This window comes from Xiphophorus maculatus, chromosome 2 (assembly GCF_002775205.1).
Source record: "Xiphophorus maculatus strain JP 163 A chromosome 2, X_maculatus-5.0-male, whole genome shotgun sequence".
NCBI lineage: Eukaryota > Metazoa > Chordata > Actinopteri > Cyprinodontiformes > Poeciliidae > Xiphophorus > Xiphophorus maculatus.
In genome coordinates this window covers 6997805-7021849 of record NC_036444.1, presented here as the reverse complement: position 1 = coordinate 7021849, position 24045 = coordinate 6997805, and the positions used below count along the sequence as shown (strand labels likewise).

The following is a 24045-nucleotide window of genomic DNA, read 5'->3' as shown; positions in this document are numbered from 1 at the left end:
TAATCTCCATTTTTGTTCTGATTTGTGCTTTTAATGTATTTTTGTTTTAAATACTTCTCAAATTATAATTTGATCTTGTTTATGCTTAAGAACTCTTTCAGTTTCAACACACCTTGTTGTGACATCTCTGTGAGTACCTGGTCGTGCTTTGTAATCCAAGGAGAATGAGATGTCGCCATCAGTGAGCTAATGTCAGCAAAAAGCTCAATACTTCAACAGTTGCAAAACAGAAAAAAAAATTAAGATTTTATTTTTAAAGCACTTTTATAAAAATAGGGAACTTGTAAGACTTTTTTAGGTGTTCTTGAATTTAATCTTACATGTTCTCGCGCTTTTGTTGTCCCACATGTACAACAGTCTTTTGTTGGGATAATAGGACAGCATAGCTAAGGTACCGTCTCCTGCCCTTAAATCAAAACTTGCATCCACATAACTCTGTGTCATCAAATCAAAGGCATATGTCACACGCTTGTCACTGTTATCGGTAAAATACACCACCCCGCACACAATGAAGGCATTTCCTGCTTTTGCTGAAGGATAGCCAGTGTTAATTATGGACAGCACAGAGAAAGCGTCTGGGTCCAGTTTTGCCACCATCGTGTTACTGTCTGTATACGAGGCAAAGATGACCCACAGTCCGTTTTCATCCACGGCAAACTTGAAATAAGTCTTTGAGTTGTGGAAAAGATATCTCAGGCTCTTATATTTGCTGTTTGGCATTTCCAGGGAGCTTGTATTCTTTGTGTTCAAGGTAAACCTGTCGAACAAAAATATTTGATAATGGTTATATTATAGAAAGCCTAAAGAGATAACAGTGCCTTCCAAAAAAAATATTCATACTACTTGAACCTTTTCACTTTTTCTCAAGTTTCAGCCATACATTTCAATGTATTTTCATGTATTTTATTTGATAAACCAATACAAAATAGCACATAACAGTGAAATTGAGCATTTTAAAAGTGTGGCATGCACACGTTTAATATATATATTTCCCCATATACCCTATATAACAACCACATTTTTCTCCACTTAACTGCAGGTCTTTTGGGGTTTGTGTCTAAGACAATTATTCTTTGGAAAATACCTACAGCTGACTGAATATCAGTTTTCAAGTCTTGCCTCAAATTCTTGGTTGAATTTAGAGTCAGACTTTGACTAGGCTACTTTAACTGATGATCATGCTTTGAGTGCTGGTGTGTTTCTGATGTGTTTCAACACATGTAGATGTGTGTTGAAACAGACAAGTTGCAGGAGAGTTCAAGATGAATGACGACTTTTGCAAAGCACATTAAATCTAAGATGTTCAAGTCAGAAAAGGGAAACGCATTTAAAATTAAAACACTTACTTCAAAAGATTATTTGTTCCTCCATTGTGGAAGTAAAATGAATTCTTATAAACAACATGACCACAGCCTTGGTAGTACTTCGCAATATCTATAAATTTCTGCTTGGTGTCCGAAATGTTCTTCAACTGCTTCAATTCACGACCTGGTGAAGTAAAAGTTCTTGTGTTAATGCAGGGAACTACACTTCAATCTAAGGAAATAAACTCTGAATATATGACCTGAAAAATGTTCTGCCACCCAGATCCGATCATCAGGCCAGGATGCATCCGACATCCAGGCTCCGAAGGTGAGTTGCATGTTAATAGACTTATCTGAACATTTGATGGCGTTAATGTTGCAACCTAAATAAAATAAGGCAAAAACTTTATGACTTTTTGGAAAGATCCATTTTTTTTCTTGCAGAATGCATATATAAAGGACCTCGATCCCTTTAAGATTATTTCAACAAATTGTTTATACCTTTTTTTGTCATTTTTTCATTGTCAGTTCCATTGCTCTTCTTGTAGGTTGGGACACGTTGGGAAGACTCTGAGAAGGGGAAGAAATGTAAATCCACATTGTTAAAATAATGTAAATTTATGGTACAGCTGTTTTAGATTTAACATTCAAGAGCTTGAGAAAGGATTGAATACCCTCTTTAAAGAATAAAAAAGTATCTTCCAAACAATTTGTGCAAAAAAAAAAAAAATAGAAAAAAACCTCAATAATAAATCTTAATGCCAGTAGAGGACAGATTCTCACCACTTTTCATTGGTTTGTCTACAATGTTTCTGCTGCCGTTCAAAGAGTTTCTTCTCTGACTGTCATCAGCAGAAGGTGAAGCTGTAAGAAAAAGAAATAAAGTAAATGCTTTTGTCTTTGCTGAATAAAATTAAGATTGCATGCCTCAGAGATTACTACTAATGCCAGAAAACAAATAACAGTTTTAATGAGATTTTACATTTATGCACATCAACCAGCATATTTACTGGCACTTGTGGTACAGACGTATTAAAAACATTAAAATATTTGGCAGTTCAGCCTCCTGCTGTTAATAGTTTTCACAAACCACCTTTTCCCAATAGGAAAACTCTCAGTATGGTTAACATGTAGATAAACATTTCTTTTTCTTAACATGAGAATTTTTTTAGCAAGAGTTGTTGATTCTAAAGAAATCGAAAGTTGCATTCAAAATATTGGTTTATAGATCGGAGTAAACACTGAATCTTAAGCTTAGTATACTTAGTATACTATGTTTTCTTTTCTTTTTCTTTTTTTACCATTTTTTACTCTAGTTTCATTCGCGACTGGGTCGGAAGTGAAGGTTTTGCTGCTTCGGTTGGTTTCACTCGATCCTGTGGAGTGAAAATAAATGCTAAATATTAAAATATCCTTTAATTAGGGTAATTTTAACAAAATAACTGGCATATTTTTTTATTTTTAATAATGAAATCATTCATTTGTTTTGCCTGGAAATAGTTTTAATGGCACATATGTTGCATTTCCACCATCCAAATCATTCAGAGTCCCATTGTTGTCATCTTGAAAAGGTAATGGATCTAGAAATAGTGAACTATGAAAGTTTAATATCTTAGATAGATGTGTATAAAGCAAAACTTAATTTATTAGTGTTGTTTGTTGTTTTTTTACCCGATTCCAATTTTTTATTTGGAGGACTGTAAAACTCAGAAATATCTAAGGTGCTTTTGGTGCTGTTAACTGAATGTTGTGTTGATGTTTCTGTGAAAGAAACGCAAAATTTAACCCTAATAGATACACAGCAAACTTCAAATGCTTAAAAAAAAGATTAAAAAACTGAAAACATGATTTTCTTTCACTAGAAGAATAGAAACTAAATTATTTAGGAAAAAAATTGATTGTGAAACACAAAATTATCTAATGAGTTCTCATGATTTCTAAAACATTAACGGGGATAAAAACATTAGGATCAACTCTGATATCAACCTCAAATATGACGAAATAAGATTTCCACGTGAATATCTTATGTTTTTAAAATATCAGCACAGATATTTTTACCACTTTATAAGATGTTTTTACCACTTTTGAAGCTTGTGTCAGTGATGACCCGTCCTCTGCTATCATTGAAGGTATCAACTGGACCTACAAATCATAGAAAATCACGTTTTACACATTTAATCTTAAAATGAATGTAAGTTGCAAGAAGGGGAGGTTTTAAAGTTAAATACCGTGTAATAATTTTATTGGTCTCTCTAAATTCTCTACAGTCACCATTTCACCTTCATCAGATGGCTCTGGCTCTAACGACATTTTAAACAGAAAGAAGTTCAACATAATGTTTCCTGTAAAACTGGACTCAGCTACAGAGAAAAATATATCTTAATCTTAATGGTTTACCAGGTTGTATCTTTTCATCTGGACGTTCATATGAGCCGGAAACTATAAAAGCATCTGTGGTGACATTAGCTGAATCTCGTGTTGGTTGTACTGAAAAAAAAAGAGATACGGTTTAATCAAAGAACATCTACCAATATACAGGAACATTTTACTAAATTAGAACATCACCGAAAGTAAATTTATTTCATAATTGAACTCATTACACAAAGTCTAAAGATATTTTAAACTTTTATTGGTGTTAATTTTGATGACTATGTCTGAAAACTAGTGAAAACCAAAATGTTTGACTGAAAATGTAAAGATTACATAATGACAATGAAAAGGGATTCTAATCCAGAAATTTAGAGGGTCACTTAAGCTAAAGAAGCTGGCTGTTCACTGATTACTGTATCCAAACATGCTGAGAGAAAGTTGAGTAGAAGAAAAAAATGTAGAAGAGGATGGTAGACAAGCAATAGGGACAATAGCAGGTTTTAGAGTATTGGAAAACAAATTCTATTTAATTATTGAATACTGAATTTGTTCAGTTAAATTAATTTACTGAAATAATTTGACATTTCAAATGTTTTATATATTTAAATGCACCTGTATATTTCTGTAATTTGACTTTAAAACTCACATTTTACATGTTGCTCTTTAGAAAATTGTCATGTTTTATAAACTCAACAGTGAAACAGTAAACTGTTATAAATCATTTAGTTGCTCCGACACTTTAACTATGTTACACAAAGGACAACTTCAATTACTCTGCTACCATTGTTTTAAATTGGTTTTTTGAATACTCTGTCATCTAGGAATGTAATAATAGGAACTAAATTTCTACATAAACATGTATTTGTTTACAGTGTAATTTAGACAGTTATTCTGAACTGATATCTAATATATCAAGATATTTTACCAGTTTTAACGCTTGTTTTAGTGTCTTTCTTCTGGCTGGATTTATACCAATATTTAATTTATAGCAGCAAGTTAAAATATAATCTGAGGAAATAGGTTATGGGATACATGCCCCATTTTTACTATAAAAGTTCATGAAAGGTCATATTCTGGTCTCATTTTTTACATCACGAAAAACTGGAATTTAACGGGTGTGTGTAGAGTTTGAGAGACACTGTACATAAAGGTCAACGCTGGATTTGTTTGATTAAAAGTTTAAAACAACAGATTTCTTACCTGGTGTAATTGGTGTCTGTGTGACATTTTCGGTTCTGGTATCGTTCAGTGAAACAATAACCTCTTTTTGAAAAGATACAGATTCTAGAAAAACCGTCAGAATATTAGATTTTATTCTTAAGACATTATTACAGAATTTCTCAAACAGCCTTTTTCTCCTTTGTCAGTTTTTACAAACCGTGTTTTGTGTCCTGAAGCTTCACAGGTCCAGTAACATTCAGAACGTCTCTGGTTTCATCGCCTAGATGTGATGTAACTCGATCTGAGAGTAAAGAAATAAATTAAACATACTTTAGTTTGCATCTAAATCATCTTTATTAAAGCGTTTTAGTCAAAACTGTCTTAACAATCATGTTGTATTTTGTGCTCAAAGAATGTGTTGGTGGTGTCCAGGAAATAAAATGTATGATTCATTTAAATGAACTAATTAAAAGAAATTGCTTACTATAAAATATATCTAAATTTAGCTTACAGACAAAAAAAAATGTTCAGTGATATATTTAGTTAAAATATGTGACGAAAATAATTTAAATATTTAAACCAATTAAACATCTAGACTTTTAGTTTGATCATTTTAATGGGGTTTTTTACATGTTAATTTGTTTTTAATTCTCTGTTTAGCACTTTGATTTGATTTCTTAATGCAGCCAGAAACTAAAACTTTTTGGCCAACTACAAAAAAATGGTTTGACTATCTTTATAAATTTAAACCAATTATTTCTGGTGTTCTCCAAGCAGGTGTGGCTTAATACATTTTTAATCGTTTGTTGGTTTCATTTCTTCTCTGTTTCTTTTCTTGTGTGAAGAAGAACCACATTGTTTTCTTTAATCGCTGCTGTTCTTACCCATTGCTTTATTTCTGTAATTCCTACTTTTTGCTTCAGTTGAATCACAAGCAGGACAGGGAGGACCAGGAGGACCTTCACGAAAACAAGTAGTCAGTATTAGGACACATAGACTCCTTAGTAAACTAATGCATAAACCATCATCTTTTACTGCAGTTGCATAATTTCACTCTGCAATATTTGCTACAGTTCTTCCCTACTGTTCTAATCACTGTGAATGGCAGCAAGATTAACTCGGGTCCTTGTCTAAGACTCTTTGCTTTGACTAGGCACATTTGTTTCAAATAATTAAACCACAGTGAGAGTCATTGTCCACGAACAAAGGAAGCATAGAGCAGTGGTGAATCATCTGCCAATTAAAATAACTCCAAGATCACATTTAGGCCTCGGTAAAGGTCAGAGTTCATGAGTCAACAATAAGAAAAGAGTTCTGAGGAAAAAACCACTGCTGACCAAAGACAACACAAAGGTCCATGTGAGACTTTCTGGAAATATCTTGATGAATTTCAAGACTTTTGGGAAAATATTCTATGGACTCAAAAGGCAAAAGTGTAACTTATTCAAAAGAAGAGAATCCAGTCTGGAGTAAACCTAACAAGACATTTTGGAAAAAGAACATCATACTGACAGTCAAACATGGTGGTGTGATGGTCTGTAGCTGCTTTACTGCTTGAATAACCCCATCCATCCAACTCAACATTTACACTCACATGTTAAAATGGCTGCAAACAGATGTACAATTATACAACTGTAAATCTTTGAAAAGCAGAAGTAGAGCCTCCTGTACAACCAACAAGCAAGTGGTTTCTGGATGGTAAGTCAACAACAAAACATTTGTCTTCCCAGGCAGTCATTGTACAGCGCATGCAGCGGTAAAACCAGCTGACCAAAGGTGCTGGAGCGCTGTTTGAGTTGCTAGGTGACGGGCTGGGCTTTAACGAGGTTGCTAGGTAACAGGTAATGCCAGCTGATTGGTGACGTAACATGTTGGAGGTTTTTTAAACTGTTCATTTTCCAGATACCAAAAAGCATTAACTTATTGCCAAAAACTGGCTGGGTGTCTTGTTTTAAGAGCTTGGTCTGTTTTTAGAAGCAGCAGAAAATGAAACGGAAGTACAAAAACGTGGAAAACGTAAATCTTGTACAATATGTTTCCTTCAAACTCAAACACTTTTGGATTAGGCACTAGATTACCACCAAGTCCACATCTGAATGGTTAAAGTCCAGACTATACAGTATAGCAGAGGTGGGGACTCGAGTCACATGACTTGGACTCGAGTCAGACTCGAGTCGTTAAAATCACGACTTGAGACTTGACTTGAAAAAATGCTCAAAGACTCGGACTTGACTTTGACTTTCATGCCATTGACTTGGGACTTGACTCGACTTGAAGCTGTTTACTTGAAAAGAATTGATATTTTTTACTCAAAGTCTTAAAATTTAAAACACATTATTTATAAAGCGGCGTCATTAATTAATGTCACTCATTCCGTATCAATATGCGCAGACCGTCACTACGGTTTTCCTCTCTCCTTATGTATGTATGTGTACGTAGCTGCAGCACAACCAATCAAATTAACAGGATTTGGACGTTTAAAAAAAACGCGGCAAAGCTACAGAGCTCAGGGAACGAAATACGAAATAACCGCTCAATATGCTTCCGCGAGTAATTTCTTTTGGCTATGTAGGTTATGAACTTTCGACTAAAAAACGAAATACGAAATAACTGCTCGAATATGCTTCCGCGAGTAATTTCTTTTGGCTATGTAGGTTATGAACTTTCGACTAAAAAACGAAATACGAAATAACTGCTCGAATATGCTTCCGCCAGTAATTTCTTTTGGCTATGTAGGTTATGAACTTTCGACTAAAAAACGAACTGCAACTTGTAAAACATGCAAGAAGAGAATATCGGATGGAGATGCCACGACGTCCAACTTTGTCCGGCATTTGAAGCTTCACAAAGATCGGTAGGTGGCGCTTTTCTTTTGCTGTAAGATAGTTGACTTTAGCTAATTTCGTGTTAGCATGTGTACTCCGGGTTAAATTGGTGATGATTTACCATAAATCCGGTCCTTCAAATGCCTCCACAAATAATGTGCACCGTGTTAGCTCAGGAAGCCGGTGGATAGTGAGCGGGGCTCCGGAACAGAAAGCAGATTCTGGACCTGAACACAGGGAACAGAGTCTCTCTGTCCCATCATGATGATGAGCCGGGTCTAGTATCATCTAAGGATGGTTGGTGTATTTGAAGACATCTACGCTGGGAAATTATATTGACAATATATTGTTTACTGCAGTCAGTGCATTAAGTCAACTGTTTTTGACTTAATGCACTGACCGGCGTGACTGTCACATGTCGCACAGAACCCATTTCCAAGTAGTATAGCTTTGCTGGGAAAAAAAAAAAAAGACCAAATACAGTGACTGTCCCAAATAAATTTTGTGTTTAGAATATCTGTCCCATATTTACGGAGGACTGAAACTAACATACTTAGAAATAAAAGCAGAAAAATAAATGCACCAGACCTTCCTGAGTTTACTTGTGATAACTTCATTTATACTTATTTCATTTTTTGAAAACTATGATTGTTGTAGTGTTGATGTTTATTTATGAATAGAAGGAGTAAACTGAAGACAAATGTAATTCATGAAAGGCTGTAATTTATTTTCTGACATCTGTTTACTTCTGACAGATTTGAAGAATACCAGATGAATAAGAGGATCACAAATGAACCTCAAATACATATTTTAAAAAGAACAAATGGTCTAATATTTGAATTTTATGTATAATTGCAAATTATTAAAAATAAATAAATAAAAATGACTCGAAATGACTTGAAATTAAAGGTTCCTGACTTGAGACTTGACTCGACTTTTGCATGTCTTTACTTGAGACTTGACTCGGACTTGAGGACAGAGACTTGAGACTTACATGAGACTTGCAACACAGTGACTTGGTCACACCTCTGCAGTATAGTATATAATATTAACTTTATAAATCAAATATTTCACAATTCTTTAATTGTTTTTACCGACACTGTCTCCTATTTCCTTGTAGTTTAGGATCTTTGATAAGGCCTTACAATACATCCTTTATTATTTGAACCAAAACTTTAACTACAGAACAGAAAACAGAGGCATTTTTAATCACACTGTCATGTTTGTACCACTTTCGGAGCTCGTTTGCACCCTGCTGGCATTAAAGGTGTTCTTGTTTTGGTCTTCACCAACTTCATCTAATGTAGAAATAAATGTTACACATTGTATTTCAGTTCCAGTACATGACAACAATAAAAATGTCAAACCTACCGCTAATGAATTTAACGTCCTCTGTAACATTTTTAGAGTCCCAGTCATTTTTAGAAATCAGCTCTGACTCTATTGAAAAAAAAATAAAAAAATTTGTTGGGTTTTTTTTGTCTTATGCTCTACCTTTAGATAAATCTCAGTGGTGGTATCTTACCAGGCTCACGTTTTGTGCCTAGTTGTTCCTTAAACTTTGAGCCATTCAGGATATTTTCAGCTGGATGAGGTTTTGGTATTTCTATAAAGAGAAATTAATGATTATCTGGAAGAGATGTTTACTTTTCATACAATTTAAACAGAATTACAGTTCTGTTATCTAAGGTCATCTTTGATACTCAAAAAAATGCAATACCAGGTTTAAAGTTTCTATGATGAAGTTTCTCAAAGTCAGTAGTGTTCAAGGCTTCTTTGTCATCATGGTCAACATTCGGTGTTGGTGACACTATAAAAACACAGTATAGATTTAAATTGTTTGATTTATAGCTGGATTTATACCAATATTTAATTTATAGCAGCAAGTTAAAATATAATCTGAGGAAATATGTTATGAATAAGCCCCAGAATTTACCTGTTGTCAAATGTTTTAACGTTTCTCTTCTGATTTCTGAGCTGGTGTTCATCCGGTGTGCAGGTAAATAGTCTGGACGAGGCGATACTAACTCTGTAGAAAACACAACTGGAATAACTTAATGCAAAAGAGACAGAGATGGCACAAAACACTCTCATTGTTGGCCTAAATGATAAACGTCCAGCCCAGATTAGATTTTTTTTTAGATGAAAATAACTGTAATAAATCTTCCAAATATGAATAAATCAGACTTTGCAGGAAATAAAAGCAGACTTGTGTAATATCAGACCTCCTTACCACTTGTTGCTGTGCTATCAGTGACATCTGAGCCTCCAGTTGAAGGATCGATGTTTCCACCGGAGTCAACAGCTAGAAACACTAGGAGGCATTTCAATGCAACATTTTAAATATAAATAAAAATACACAGTGCCTCTCAAAAGTCTACAATTCCTGGTTTAAAAAAAACCCAAACATTTTACCATAATAAATCACTTCTAAACATTTTCTGCCTCTAATGTAATATTTACAATTCAAAGGAAAAATGTAAAAAAACAAAAAAAAAGTATTGAAGTTCCTTCTTATTCAATTTTCAACAGCATGGTAGAGGGAAGACAGTGATCAGTTGAAAAAAGTATAAGAAAAACACAAACACTGTCCATTTCTCCTAAACTATCAAAAAGACAACAACACTGAGGGAGCTGCTAAAGCTCTTAACACGTACGATTTGTGCTCAAGATGTTACAGTAATCTGCTGCAATCTGCACATATGAAGGCGACACAGTAAATGTTTCAAAACATCCAGGTTGGGTTAGGATCTCAAAAAAACTTGTGTGAGAATATGTTTCTGTCCGATGAAACCAAATGTTTCTAAAACATGTGTCTGGCCCAAACACGACACTGAGCATCATCACAGCAAAACACAGTGGTGGTGGTAGCATGCTTTGGGGTTACTTTTCTTCAGAATAAACTGTGATTTTTGTCAAGTTTTGTTTGAAAACTTTAGAGTGTCTGCTGTAAGGGTAAAGATGGAGGTGAATTTTATTTCTCAGCATCACAAGGAGTCCAAATATCCATCCAAATCAAATAAATAATGATTTCAGAAGAAAATAAAAAAAACATTTTAAATAGTTGAACAAAAAATGCAGAACTAAATTTGGCTGAAAGTCTTTTGGGGGACTTCAAGAAGGCTTTGAGTAAGACAATTTTTCACTATCAGATATATTGCAAGAACTGCGTGACTAAATATTACCAAATGAATATATAACCCTTCTATTAAACTTAAACTCTTATCTAAAGGTGCTTCAACAAAATATTAGCTTAAGGACTTGGAAACTTATTCAATTATTGAAACTTTTTTACATAGTTCCTGTTTTACATTTTTGTCTTTTAACACGTTTGTTTGTTTGGGGGTTTTTCTTGCTTAATTTTACAGGATACATGCCCCATTTTTACTATAAAAGTTCATGAAAGGTCATATTCTGGTCTCATTTTTTACATCACGAAAAACTGGAATTTAACGGGTGTGTGTAGAGTTTGAGAGACACTGTACATAAAGGTCAACGCTGGATTTGTTTGATTAAAAGTTTAAAACAACAGATTTCTTACCTGGTGTAATTGGTGTCTGTGTGACATTTTCGGTTCTGGTATCGTTCAGTGAAACAATAACCTCTTTTTGAAAAGATACAGATTCTAGAAAAACCGTCAGAATATTAGATTTTATTCTTAAGACATTATTACAGAATTTCTCAAACAGCCTTTTTCTCCTTTGTCAGTTTTTACAAACCGTGTTTTGTGTCCTGAAGCTTCACAGGTCCAGTAACATTCAGAACGTCTCTGGTTTCATCGCCTAGATGTGATGTAACTCGATCTGAGAGTAAAGAAATAAATTAAACATACTTTAGTTTGCATCTAAATCATCTTTATTAAAGTGTTTTAGTCAAAACTGTCTTAACAATCATGTTGTATTTTGTGCTCAAAGAATGTGTTGGTGGTGTCCAGGAAATAAAATGCATGATTCATTTAAATGAACTAATTAAAAGAAATTGCTTACTATAAAATATATCTAAATTTAGCTTACAGACAAAAAAAAATGTTCAGTGATATATTTAGTTAAAATATGTGACGAAAATAATTTAAATATTTAAACCAATTAAACATCTAGACTTTTAGTTTGATCATTTTAATGGGGTTTTTTACATGTTAATTTGTTTTTAATTCTCTGTTTAGCACTTTGATTTGATTTCTTAATGCAGCCAGAAACTAAAACTTTTTGGCCAACTACAAAAAAATGATTTAACTATCTTTATAAATTTAAACCAATTATTTCTGGTGTTCTCCAAGCAGGTGTGGCTTAATAAATTTTTAACCGTTTGTTGGTTTCATTTCTTCTCTGTTTCTTTTCTTGTGTGAAGAAGAACCACATTGTTTTCTTTAATCGCTGCTGTTCTTATCCTTTGCTTTATTTCTGTAATTCCTACTTTTTGCTTCAGTTGGATAACAAGCAGGACAGGGAGGACCAGGAGGACCTTCACGAAAACAAGTAGTCAGTATTAGGACACATAGACTCCTTAGTAAACTAATGCATAAACCATCATCTTTTACTGCAGTTGCATAATTTCACTCTGCAATATTTGCTACAGTTCTTCCCTACTGTTCTAATCACTGTGAATGGCAGCAAGATTAACTCGGGTCCTTGTCTAAGACTCTTTGCTTTGACTAGGCACATTTGTTTCAAATAATTAAACCACAGTGAGAGTCATTGTCCACGAACAAAGAAAGCATGGAGCAGTGGTGAATCATCTGCCAATTAAAATAACTCCAAGATCACATTTAGGCCTCGGTAAAAGTCAGAGTTCATGAGTCAACAGTAAGAAAAGAGTTCTGAGGAAAAAACCACTGCTGACCAAAGACAACACAAAGGTCCATGTGAGACTTTCTGGAAATATCTTGATGAATTTCAAGACTTTTGGGAAAATATTCTATGGACTCAAAAGGCAAAAGTGTAACTTATTCAAAAGAAGAGAATCCAGTCTGGAGTAAACCTAACAAGACATTTTGGAAAAAGAACATCATACTGACAGTCAAACATGGTGGTGTGATGGTCTGTAGCTGCTTTACTGCTTGAATAACCCCATCCATCCAACTCAACATTTACACTCACATGTTAAAATGTCTGCAAACAGATGTACAATTATACAACTGTAAATCTTTGAAAAGCAGAAGTAGAGCCTCCTGTACAACCAACAAGCAAGTGGTTTCTGGATGGTAAGTCAACAACAAAACATTTGTCTTCCCAGGCAGTCATTGTACAGCGCATGCAGCGGTAAAACCAGCTGACCAAAGGTGCTGGAGCGCTGTTTGAGTTGCTAGGTGACGGGCTGGGCTTTAACGAGGTTGCTAGGTAACAGGTAATGCCAGCTGATTGGTGACGTAACATGTTGGAGGTTTTTTAAACTGTTCATTTTCCAGATACCAAAAAGCATTAACTTATTGCCAAAAACTGGCTGGGTGTCTTGTTTTAAGAGCTTGGTCTGTTTTTAGAAGCAGCAGAAAATGAAACGGAAGTACAAAAACGTGGAAAACGTAAATCTTGTACAATATGTTTCCTTCAAACTCAAACACTTTTGGATTAGGCACTAGATTACCACCAAGTCCACATCTGAATGGTTAAAGTCCAGACTATACAGTATAGTATATAATATTAACTTTATAAATCAAATATTTCACAATTCTTTAATTGTTTTTACCGACACTGTCTCCTATTTCCTTGTAGTTTAGGATCTTTGATAAGGCCTTACAATACATCCTTTATTATTTGAACCAAAACTTTAACTACAAAACAGAAAACAGAGGCATTTTTAATCACACTGTCATGTTTGTACCACTTTCGGAGCTCGTTTGCACCCTGCTGGCATTAAAGGTGTTCTTGTTTTGGTCTTCACCAACTTCATCTAATGTAGAAATAAATGTTACACATTGTATTTCAGTTCCAGTACATGACAACAATAAAAATGTCAAACCTACCGCTAATGAATTTAACGTCCTCTGTAACATTTTTAGAGTCCCAGTCATTTTTAGAAATCAGCTCTGACTCTATTGAAAAAAAAATAAAAAAATTTGTTGGGTTTTTTTTGTCTTATGCTCTACCTTTAGATAAATCTCAGTGGTGGTATCTTACCAGGCTCACGTTTTGTGCCTAGTTGTTCCTTAAACTTTGAGCCATTCAGGATATTTTCAGCTGGATGAGGTTTTGGTATTTCTATAAAGAGAAATTAATGATTATCTGGAAGAGATGTTTACTTTTCATACAATTTAAACAGAATTACAGTTCTGTTATCTAAGGTCATCTTTGATACTCAAAAAAATGCAATACCAGGTTTAAAGTTTCTATGATGAAGTTTCTCAAAGTCAGTAGTGTTCAAGGCTTCTTTGTCATCATGGTCAACATTCGGTGTTGGTGACACTATAAAAACACAGTATAGATTTAAATTGTTTGATTTATAGCTGGATTTATACCAATATTTAATTTATAGCAGCAAGTTAAAATATAATCTGAGGAAATATGTTATAAATAAGCCCCAGAATTTACCTGTTGTCAAATGTTTTAACGTTTCTCTTCTGATTTCTGAGCTGGTGTTCATCCGGTGTGCAGGTAAATAGTCTGGACGAGGCGATACTAACTCTGTAGAAAACACAACTGGAATAACTTAATGCAAAAGAGACAGAGATGGCACAAAACACTCTCATTGTTGGCCTAAATGATAAACGTCCAGCCCAGATTAGATTTTTTTTTTTAGATGAAAATAACTGTAATAAATCTTCCAAATATGAATAAATCAGACTTTGCAGGAAATAAAAGCAGACTTGTGTAATATCAGACCTCCTTACCACTTGTTGCTGTGCTATCAGTGACATCTGAGCCTCCAGTTGAAGGATCGATGTTTCCACCGGAGTCAACAGCTAGAAACACTAGGAGGCATTTCAATGCAACATTTTAAATATAAATAAAAATACACAGTGCCTCTCAAAAGTCTACAATTCCTGGTTTAAAAAAACAAACAAACATTTTACCATAATAAATCACTTCTAAACATTTTCTGCCTCTAATGTAATATTTACAATTCAAAGGAAAAATGTAAAAAAACAAAAAAAAAGTATTGAAGTTCCTTCTTATTCAATTTTCAACAGCATGGTAGAGGGAAGACAGTGATCAGTTGAAAAAAGTATAAGAAAAACACAAACACTGTCCATTTCTCCTAAACTATCAAAAAGACAACAACACTGAGGGAGCTGCTAAAGCTCTTAACACGTACGATTTGTGCTCAAGATGTTACAGTAATCTGCTGCAATCTGCACATATGAAGGCGACACAGTAAATGTTTCAAAACATCCAGGTTGGGTTAGGATCTCAAAAAAACTTGTGTGAGAATATGTTTCTGTCCGATGAAACCAAATGTTTCTAAAACATGTGTCTGGCCCAAACACGACACTGAGCATCATCACAGCAAAACACAGTGGTGGTGGTAGCATGCTTTGGGGTTACTTTTCTTCAGAATAAACTGGGATTTTTGTCAAGTTTTGTTTTAAAAACTTTAGAGCGTCTGCTGTAAGGGTAAAGATGGAGGTGAATTTTATTTCTCAGCATCACAAGGAGTCCAAATATCAATCCAAATCAAATAAATAATGATTTCAGAAGAAAATAAAAAAACATTTTAAATAGTTGAACAAAAAATGCAGAACTAAATTTGGCTGAAAGTCTTTTGGGTGACTTCAAGAAGGCTTTGAGTAAGACATTTTTTCACTATCAGATATATTGCAAGAACTGCGTGACTAAATATTACCAAATGAATATATAACCCTTCTATTAAACTTAAACTCTTATCTAAAGGTGCTTCAACAAAATATTAGCTTAAGGACTTGGAAACTTATTCAATTATTGAAACTTTTTTACATAGTTCCTGTTTTACATTTTTGTCTTTTAACACGTTTGTTTGTTTGGGGGTTTTTCTTGCTTAATTTTACAGGATACATGCCTCATTTTTACTATAAAAGTTCATGAAAGGTCATATTCTGGTCTCATTTTTTACATCACAAAAAACTGGAATTTAACGGGTGTGTGTAGAGTTTGAGAGACACTGTACATAAAGGTCAACGCTGGATTTGTTTGATTAAAAGTTTAAAACAACAGATTTCTTACCTGGTGTAATTGGTGTCTGTGTGACATTTTCGGTTCTGGTATCGTTCAGTGAAACAATAACCTCTTTTTGAAAAGATACAGATTCTAGAAAAACCGTCAGAATATTAGATTTTATTCTTAAGACATTATTACAGAATTTCTCAAACAGCCTTTTTCTCCTTTGTCAGTTTTTACAAACCGTGTTTTGTGTCCTGAAGCTTCACAGGTCCAGTAACATTCAGAACGTCTCTGGTTTCATCGCCTAGATGTGATGTAACTCGATCTGAGAGTAAAGAAATAAATTAAACATACTTTAGTTTGCATCTAAATCATCTTTATTAAAGTGTTTTAGTCAAAACTGTCTTAACAATCATGTTGTATTTTGTGCTCAAAGAATGTGTTGGTGGTGTCCAGGAAATAAAATGCATGATTCATTTAAATGAACTAATTAAAAGAAATTGCTTACTATAAAATGTATCTAAATTTAGCTTACAGACAAAGAAAAATGTTCAGTGATATATTTAGTTAAAATATGTGACGAAAATAATTTAAATATTTAAACCAATTAAACATCTAGACTTTTAGTTTGATCATTTTAATGGGGTTTTTTACATGTTAATTTGTTTTTAATTCTCTGTTTAGCACTTTGATTTGATTTCTTAATGCAGCCAGAAACTAAAACTTTTTGGCCAACTACAAAAAAATGATTTAACTATCTTTATAAATTTAAACCAATTATTTCTGGTGTTCTCCAAGCATGTGTGGCTTAATAAATTTTTAACCGTTTGTTGGTTTCATTTCTTCTCTGTTTCTTTTCTTGTGTGAAGAAGAACCACATTGTTTTCTTTAATCGCTGCTGTTCTTACCCTTTGATTTATTTCTGTGACTCCTACTTTTTGCTTCAGTTGGACAACAAGCAGGACAGGGAGGACCAGGAGGACCTTCACGAAAACAAGTAGTCAGTATTAGGACACATAGACTCCTTAGTAAACTAATGCATAAACCATCATCTTTTACTGCAGTTGCATAATTTCACTCTGCAATATTTGCTACAGTTCTTCCCTACTGTTCTAATCACTGTGAATGGCAGCAAGATTAACTCGGGTCCTTGTCTAAGACTCTTTGCTTTGACTAGGCACATTTGTTTCAAATAATTAAACCACAGTGAGAGTCATTGTCCACGAACAAAGAAAGCATAGAGCAGTGGTGAATCATCTGCCAATTAAAATAACTCCAAGATCACATTTAGGCCTCGGTAAAGGTCAGAGTTCATGAGTCAACAATAAGAAAAGAGTTCTGAGGAAAAAACCACTGCTGACCAAAGACAACACAAAGGTCCATGTGAGACTTTCTGGAAATATCTTGATGAATTTCAAGACTTTTGGGAAAATATTCTATGGACTCAAGAGGCAAAAATGTAACTTATTCAAAAGAAGAGAATCCAGTCTGGAGTAAACCTAACAAGACATTTTGGGAAAAGAACATCATACTGACTGTCAAACATGGTGGTGTGATGGTCTGTAGCTGCTTTACTGCTTGAATAACCCCATCCATCCAACTCAACATTTACACTCACATGTTAAAATGGCTGCAAACAGATGCACAATTATACAACTGTAAATCTTTGAAAAGCAGAAGTAGAGCCTCCTGTACAACCAACAAGCAAGTGGTTTCTGGATGGTAAGTCAACAACAAAACATTTGTCTTCCCAGGCAGTCATTGTACAGCGCATGCAGCGGTAAAACCAGCTGACCAAAGGTGCTGGAGCGCTGTTTGAGTTGCTAGGTGACGGGCTGGGCTTTAACGAGGTTGCTATGTAACAGGTAATGACAGCTGATTGGTGATGTAACATGTTGGAGGTTTTTTAAACTGTTCATTTTCCAGATACCAAAAAGCATTAACTTATTGCCAAAAACTGGCTGGGTGTCTTTTTATAAGAGCTTGGTCTGTTTTTAGAAGCAGCAGAAAACGAAACGGAAGTACAAAAACGTGGAAAATGTAAATCTTGTACAATATGTTTCCTTCAAACTCAAACACTTTTGGATTAGGCACTAGATTACCACCAAGTCCACATCTGAATGGATAAAGTCCAGACTAAAAGCCTATTGATATGATGTTTCGTGACCTTTAACAGGCTGTTCATGTTCACATTTGGTCAAAATTCTTCTACAGAAATGCAGATGACTCATTGCCAGTTATTGCTAATGATGGTTCTTGTTGCTGCTAAAGATGGTGCAAACAGTTCTTTGGTTTAGGGAGCTAGTACACTGTAAAACAAACGTATAAATATGGAAAAATGTGTATTTATATGGTAAAATTCTGCCTGTATTTTACCGTAAATCACAGATGGGTTTTTTTTTGACAGTGTACTTTTAAACACGGTCAGGTTGGTTCTTTTATCTTAATAAATGAATTTCATTTCAGAACATTTTTTTGTTTAATCAAGTTATATTTCATTGATTTTGAAATTTACTTGACGATCTGAAACATCTAATTGTGACAAAAAATCAAAAATGCATCCATTTCCTTTGAACCGTCGCTCACTTTTAGAGACTTCTTTACATCTCATGGTACACGCCAACTGTTTAAAATATGTTGACACATTATGATTATTTAAAACTGCCATAACAAAAGTCTAAACCACAAAAACAGGATGAGCTTGAGTTAACTGCTACTCTTTCTGAATCTTGTAAAACATGACAGGACATGACAAGTGCCTTTAGAGATTCAAAATGAAAGGGAGTAAACGCTGGATGTAGAAAATAAGTTGCTCACACGCTGCTTTTCTTGTTTACGTTGAATAAAAACGTTCCATAATTCGCATTCTTTAACTGCAACAAACAAACACCTCAGTGTAGTAAACATGCATGCAGCTGCAGACAAAGTGTCCTGCAGGCACTGAGTGGGATGCCCACATTATGCAATCGCAGCTGAACAATGACAGACTGTTTGAAACATGGAAACAACTTTGGTGTCTGGGTTTCTTCATCTGTTTGGGCTACTGTTAAACACAAGGGCTTTCTCTGGATGATCTGATTAGCGTCTGACCTGGTCGTCCTCGTCTGCCATGTGGGCCCGGCACACCCGTCGGTCCTGGTGGGCCTGGCACACCTGATACGCAAAAATACTCATTTATGCAACAGAAATACAGCAGTCCTTTACACAGCTGCTGTGCAAAGGAGCAACACAGCAACTCCTTTACTGAAGTGTAAGTTTGTTACCTGGGGGTCCAGGTGGACCTGAAAAAAAGGAGAAATAAAATTACAGTTAAGCTTCAAAAAGTAACAGAACTGCAAGGAAATAAGAGTGTGTTAATATAAAAGATTCCCACCCATTAAACAAAATCCTCTGGAGCTGTTGCACAGATCTAGGTAGGCTTTGATCTGAAACAAGAAAAACACAAAGACAACTAGAAAATTTCTGAAGAAATTTAGCCAGGGCCTGCCAAAGCGTGCCCGTCGGTTTGGGCCCGGCGTTGTCATGCTAGAAATTAGCATCAATGCTAAAGAACGCTGCAATGTAATCAGTAGCATGTGGAGAATCACAAGAACGTTAAGTAAGGTGGCCGTGCACCATTCAGTATGATTTAAAATTTTTGTCAAGGCTTTTATTTTTGAAAAACTTCATTTCAAAGGGCCAAACTAAATCCATGTATAACAGTCATTGGATAAAATCAGTTATATAATGCTGAAAAGAGCAATAATCTCATGTAAAAATTGTCAAGGCGTTTATTTTGAAATTATTATTATGCTTCATTTCAAAGGTCCAAACTAATCCCATGTATAACAGTCATTGGGTTAAATCAATTATAATGCTCAACAGAGCAATTACCTGATTTAAAAATATTCAAGGCTTTTATTTTGAAATTTTCAGTATGCTTAATTTTAAAGTTCCAAACTAATACCATGTGTAACAGTTACTGAGTTAAATCAGTTATATACAGCCCATAGCAGCAGGTAGTTCTAAAGGCCAGTTCAGTCCTGATCTGTTTCAACTGAGTATTCCACTATATATAGAACTACAGTGATGCGTATTTGTAGTCCTAATCAGCAGCCAATAGCCTCTTGAGTTCCGTTGCTATGGTAAATAAGTTTCTCACCAAGGTGTGAACTGTTAGTGACAGAGCCTCAGACAGCCTAGAAAATCCTGTCGCATGACTTTGCTCTGAAGCACCGTGACAGAAAACCGTACGATCTAGATAAATTTCGAAAACATTTTACCGGAGCAGACATGCGTATCAATGTCAGGACCGATTTTGATACCAATCGTGCGATATTTGTGGGCGTGATGGCAATTTCAAAATTATTTTGGGGTGAAAAATTGTCTTCATTTCTCACTCTAGCAGAGGGGCACTCAGGAAGATTCACACTCTAATTTTAGGAAAAATTAGAACCTTTGGGTTGCTTAGAGACAAATTGTGGACAAACCGTAATTGGTATCGACGAGCCGTCTTCACTTTCGAAGAGATCACAGACGTATCTACAAAATGAAATTTGAATGGCATTTCTACGTGAATTCGTGACGACACAGAGAATCCTCAAAAATAGAGTATTTCTAGGATTTTTCCCATTGACTTATAATGGGTTTTTTTTTCATAGTTTTTTGCGAATTATGTCGCCATGTTAACCCCGAATCCCACCAAAAGTAATAGCTCCAATGGCGTGAATTTTCTGCACGTTTTGATACCTCATTTGTAGGTGTGCACCCAGCGGTATGAGCCGCATTAACGGTTACGGATGAAAAATAAAGAATTGGGAGAATAGCAATAGGTTCCTGCCATTGCTTTGCATGGCAGGCCCCAATTATTAGAATCATAGCATCTACAGTGATTAATCTGCTATTCAGATAATCAGAATCTTAACACTAAACATTTTGAAGCATAATGTTCCTAATATAACCTGGCACACTTCATGTGTTCAATAAAAGCTGATGAAATGTAGATTTGTATTAGTAATTTTTACACAACTTTTATATCTGCAAGCATTTTTCACTCAGGTAGATCAAATTAACTTCAGTAAAACAACAACTGAACCATTGATCATGTCAAAGCAGCTTTAAAGTCGTATATATTTCCCCTTTGAGGAAGTGCCAAGTCTTTCAGGGTATGAGCTGAGAAAACAGCAGGCATGCTCCGCCGCTCTGTGTTTTATCCAGGGAAGCATTAAAGCACACACCCCTCCAAATCACTGTAACAGACTCATGCATTCTTTAAGCAACACACATAGCTGTCTTCTGCCAAATGGGAAAACAGACAAATTTTTGTTACTTAGAAATAACTGCTGAAACTCTTGGAAAACTGTCCCATTCAGAATTAGATTTTTGATCTTTTGATCACATACCAGATGAGATTATGACATATACTAGTTATAAAATGTTTGCATAAATGTCAGACATGGTTTTATGAACTGTTTGATTGATTTGCCTGGTTTTAGTGAAATCTGAACTACATTACTGACCATGTATGTCTGTAATAATTATACTACCTTCTTACCATTTCATAATATGTTAAATCTTACTTAATTACCATCAACATTCAGACTGTTCTTGGAAAACATGCTATTTGTAATATGCTTCTTTAGGACACTAGCAGCCACAAACAAAAGTGTAATTTGTATCACTAAACCTCCTGCAACTAATCCCATTTTTTTGTGTATTTACATTCATTGATACTCTCGTTGAGCAATCAGTGAATAAAAATAGTAAAAGATAAGTTTCAACAACATATCATTAAATGGAATCTATTGTGTAAACAATAAATCAGAATTCATATCCCTTAAATGATAAACAATACAATAAATGCCCACATTAGCACTTTTTACTATAACCTGGTCCCACGCGTTTCTCCTTTTAAAATGTTAATGAAATGCTGTCTGTGTGTAAAATAGATAAATATTAAACAGTAAGTAAACAAGGCTCCACGTGCAAGCAGTGAGTTATCTTACAGGAACCACAGAGTATGTGACCAGCATCATCTTGTCCTGCTCTCCCTCCTGGTTCCGTCTGCTGCGTCTGAGTTTCCTCAACTCTCCAGTCTCTCCGAGTTCATCTGGCAGCAGTTCTGCTTGCCGCCTGCAGCACTGTGCCAACTCCTGCATCTGGGACTCCAGCCTGACCAGCTCCTCTGCCAGCTCCTTGTGCTGAACCCACAGCAGAACCAAACCTGCACAGCCCAGAAGCAGCAGCACAGACATCCCCACCAGCAAAAGTTTCCACGCGGGAAAACTTTCTCTCCTGTCTTTCATGTTTTTGGTGCGCCGTTCCCCGCTCCTCAGCTGCACGGATATCTGATCTCTGAACCTCACCAGCACACACAGCACATATCTGAGAGGCGGCCAACAGATGAGACGTCACACTCAAGCTACTGTTTGAGAAATAAACATGTCAAAATGTGTCCGTGAAACTACAGCGCCAGTCATTGCGCAACAAGCATCTGGGAAACATTGCCTGATTTAGAAGCAGCTATAATGGGCATATTTTAAGAATGACATCCCACTGACAGGGTAGCAAGTCTCATCATTCTAGTGCATTTCCTTTCAATATTATCACCAGGACAACCCACTGAAAATGCTTTAGAAGTGGAGTAAACAGGTTTGAAACTAGGAGAACACTGTTAGAGTCAACAACAGAGCTTTGTGAATGACGGACTGTTTGGAAGGACGTGTGGGTGTCAAAACATCCCTTTTCTCTCCCATATTTTCAAATATTATATAGCGCTGGAAAAAGTAAAGAAGACACAAAGATATCTAAAGAATATCCTAAATGAGAGCGTAGTTTTCAAAATATTTAATGTATTAAGGGGAAAGAATCTACCTAAACAAAACTGGTTCAGGATAAAGAATGAATTAACTATGATAGATGAGAATCCACATTTCTAGGAGTTTAATTTCAGAGGTCAAATCCAGATTTGATTAGTTGTTTAAAAACCTAAATGAAGCCTGTCCGACCACACAAAGTAGACTGAATGATCTAAAAAGCAACACATTGTTCCTTGATTTAAAGAAGAAAAAGCAAAACAGAATAATTGATTGGTTTGGAAAGGATTAGAATGGCATTTCTATAGCTGTAGGACTTCAAAAATGGAGAAAACATTGAAACGCAACAAGCCTTCCTGGAAGTTGCGCGCCTACACTGCAAAAACACAAAACCTTACCAAGTATTTTTGGTTTAGTTTTTGGTGCAAATATCTTAGCAAACTTGAAATAAGACAAGCTGAAAAGTTACTTGTCAGCAAGATTTATCTGCTTATTTTAAGTAAATAATTTCTTAATATTGATTAAAAAAGTACTTAGCAGATAAATTAACCCATAACATCAGAAAAATGTCTTGTTATAAGTGAAATAATCTGCCAATGGAACTAGTACTTTTTCATCAATCTTTAGGAATTATTTACTTGAAATTAGCCTCTATATCTTAGTGAAAAGTTACTGTTAAGTTAATTTTGTCTTATTTCAAGTGTGCTAAGATATTTGCACAAGAAACTAGTGCAACAAATTGTGTTGTTGCAGTGTAATAAAATTGCTCCACGAGAGCGTCGGCAACCCATCCAGGAGGTGAAAAACTCAGAACAACAAGGAAAGCACTGAAAACCTTCATTGCCTCAGTGAAGGCCACTGTTCTTAGTTTAGAGGTAACAAAAATGGCTCCGAGGCAAAAATAACATAAATGTCCCGAGTATTTTTGGGAAAATATTGTATGAACTTTTTGAAAGGGGTGTCCTATTATGTCTGGCTCCAAACCAACACAGCACTTCAGAAAAAGAACATCATTATAGAAATGGCAGTGTGATACTCACAAGGTGCTTTGCTATTTCAGCATTTGGACGGCTTGCTGAAAAATTATGGAACCATAAATCCGTCTCTCTATAAATCCAGAAGGAGAAAGTTTGACCGTCGGTTTATAACCTGAGATGAGTAGCAGGACTATGATCACACCAGCTCACGTCCAAATGGCTAAGTTTAAAAAAAGAAAAAGGTTTGTAGAGGCCTGCTCAAACGATTGGCTTTAATCCAATTGAAATACTGCTGCATTGCCTTAAACAAGCTGCTCATGCATGAATGTGGTTGAATTTAAACAACTGCCAGATGTTGCAAAGCCTTGATGAGAGTTGCTGCTGGGAATGCATTACTTTTCCAAACAGGGTCAGGCTGATTTGGATGGTTTGTTTTCTTTTATGCATTTGAAAGTGGCTATTTACTAAAGTTCTCTTTGTGTGATAATAAAGTTTGATTAATGATATGAAATGCTTAGGTGTGACAAAAAAGAAATCTTTATGGG

General features: G+C 35.1%; 1 protein-coding gene across 1 annotated transcript; it reads right to left on the bottom strand.

Annotated features, from left to right (window-relative positions):
• Positions 1 to 223: 223 nt before the first annotated feature.
• On the bottom strand, positions 224 to 22118 carry LOC111610408. Its single transcript, XM_023344571.1, has 33 exons — positions 21714 to 22118; positions 19103 to 19154; positions 18993 to 19010; positions 18820 to 18882; positions 16638 to 16712; positions 15971 to 16054; positions 15793 to 15876; positions 14484 to 14564; positions 14185 to 14277; positions 13969 to 14058; positions 13774 to 13854; positions 13620 to 13688; positions 13478 to 13546; positions 11380 to 11463; positions 11202 to 11285; positions 9894 to 9974; positions 9597 to 9689; positions 9381 to 9470; positions 9186 to 9266; positions 9032 to 9100; positions 8890 to 8958; positions 5720 to 5794; positions 5053 to 5136; positions 4875 to 4958; positions 3702 to 3791; positions 3533 to 3604; positions 3384 to 3446; positions 2606 to 2680; positions 2088 to 2168; positions 1806 to 1874; positions 1565 to 1687; positions 1347 to 1488; positions 224 to 757 (listed from the first exon to the last, which is right to left on the bottom strand). The coding sequence occupies exons 1-33, from the start codon at positions 22011 to 22013 to the stop codon at positions 295 to 297; spliced, it is 3231 nt and encodes a 1076-aa protein (XP_023200339.1). The 5' UTR covers positions 22014 to 22118; the 3' UTR covers positions 224 to 294.
• Between the last annotated feature and the right edge of the window lie 1927 nt (positions 22119 to 24045).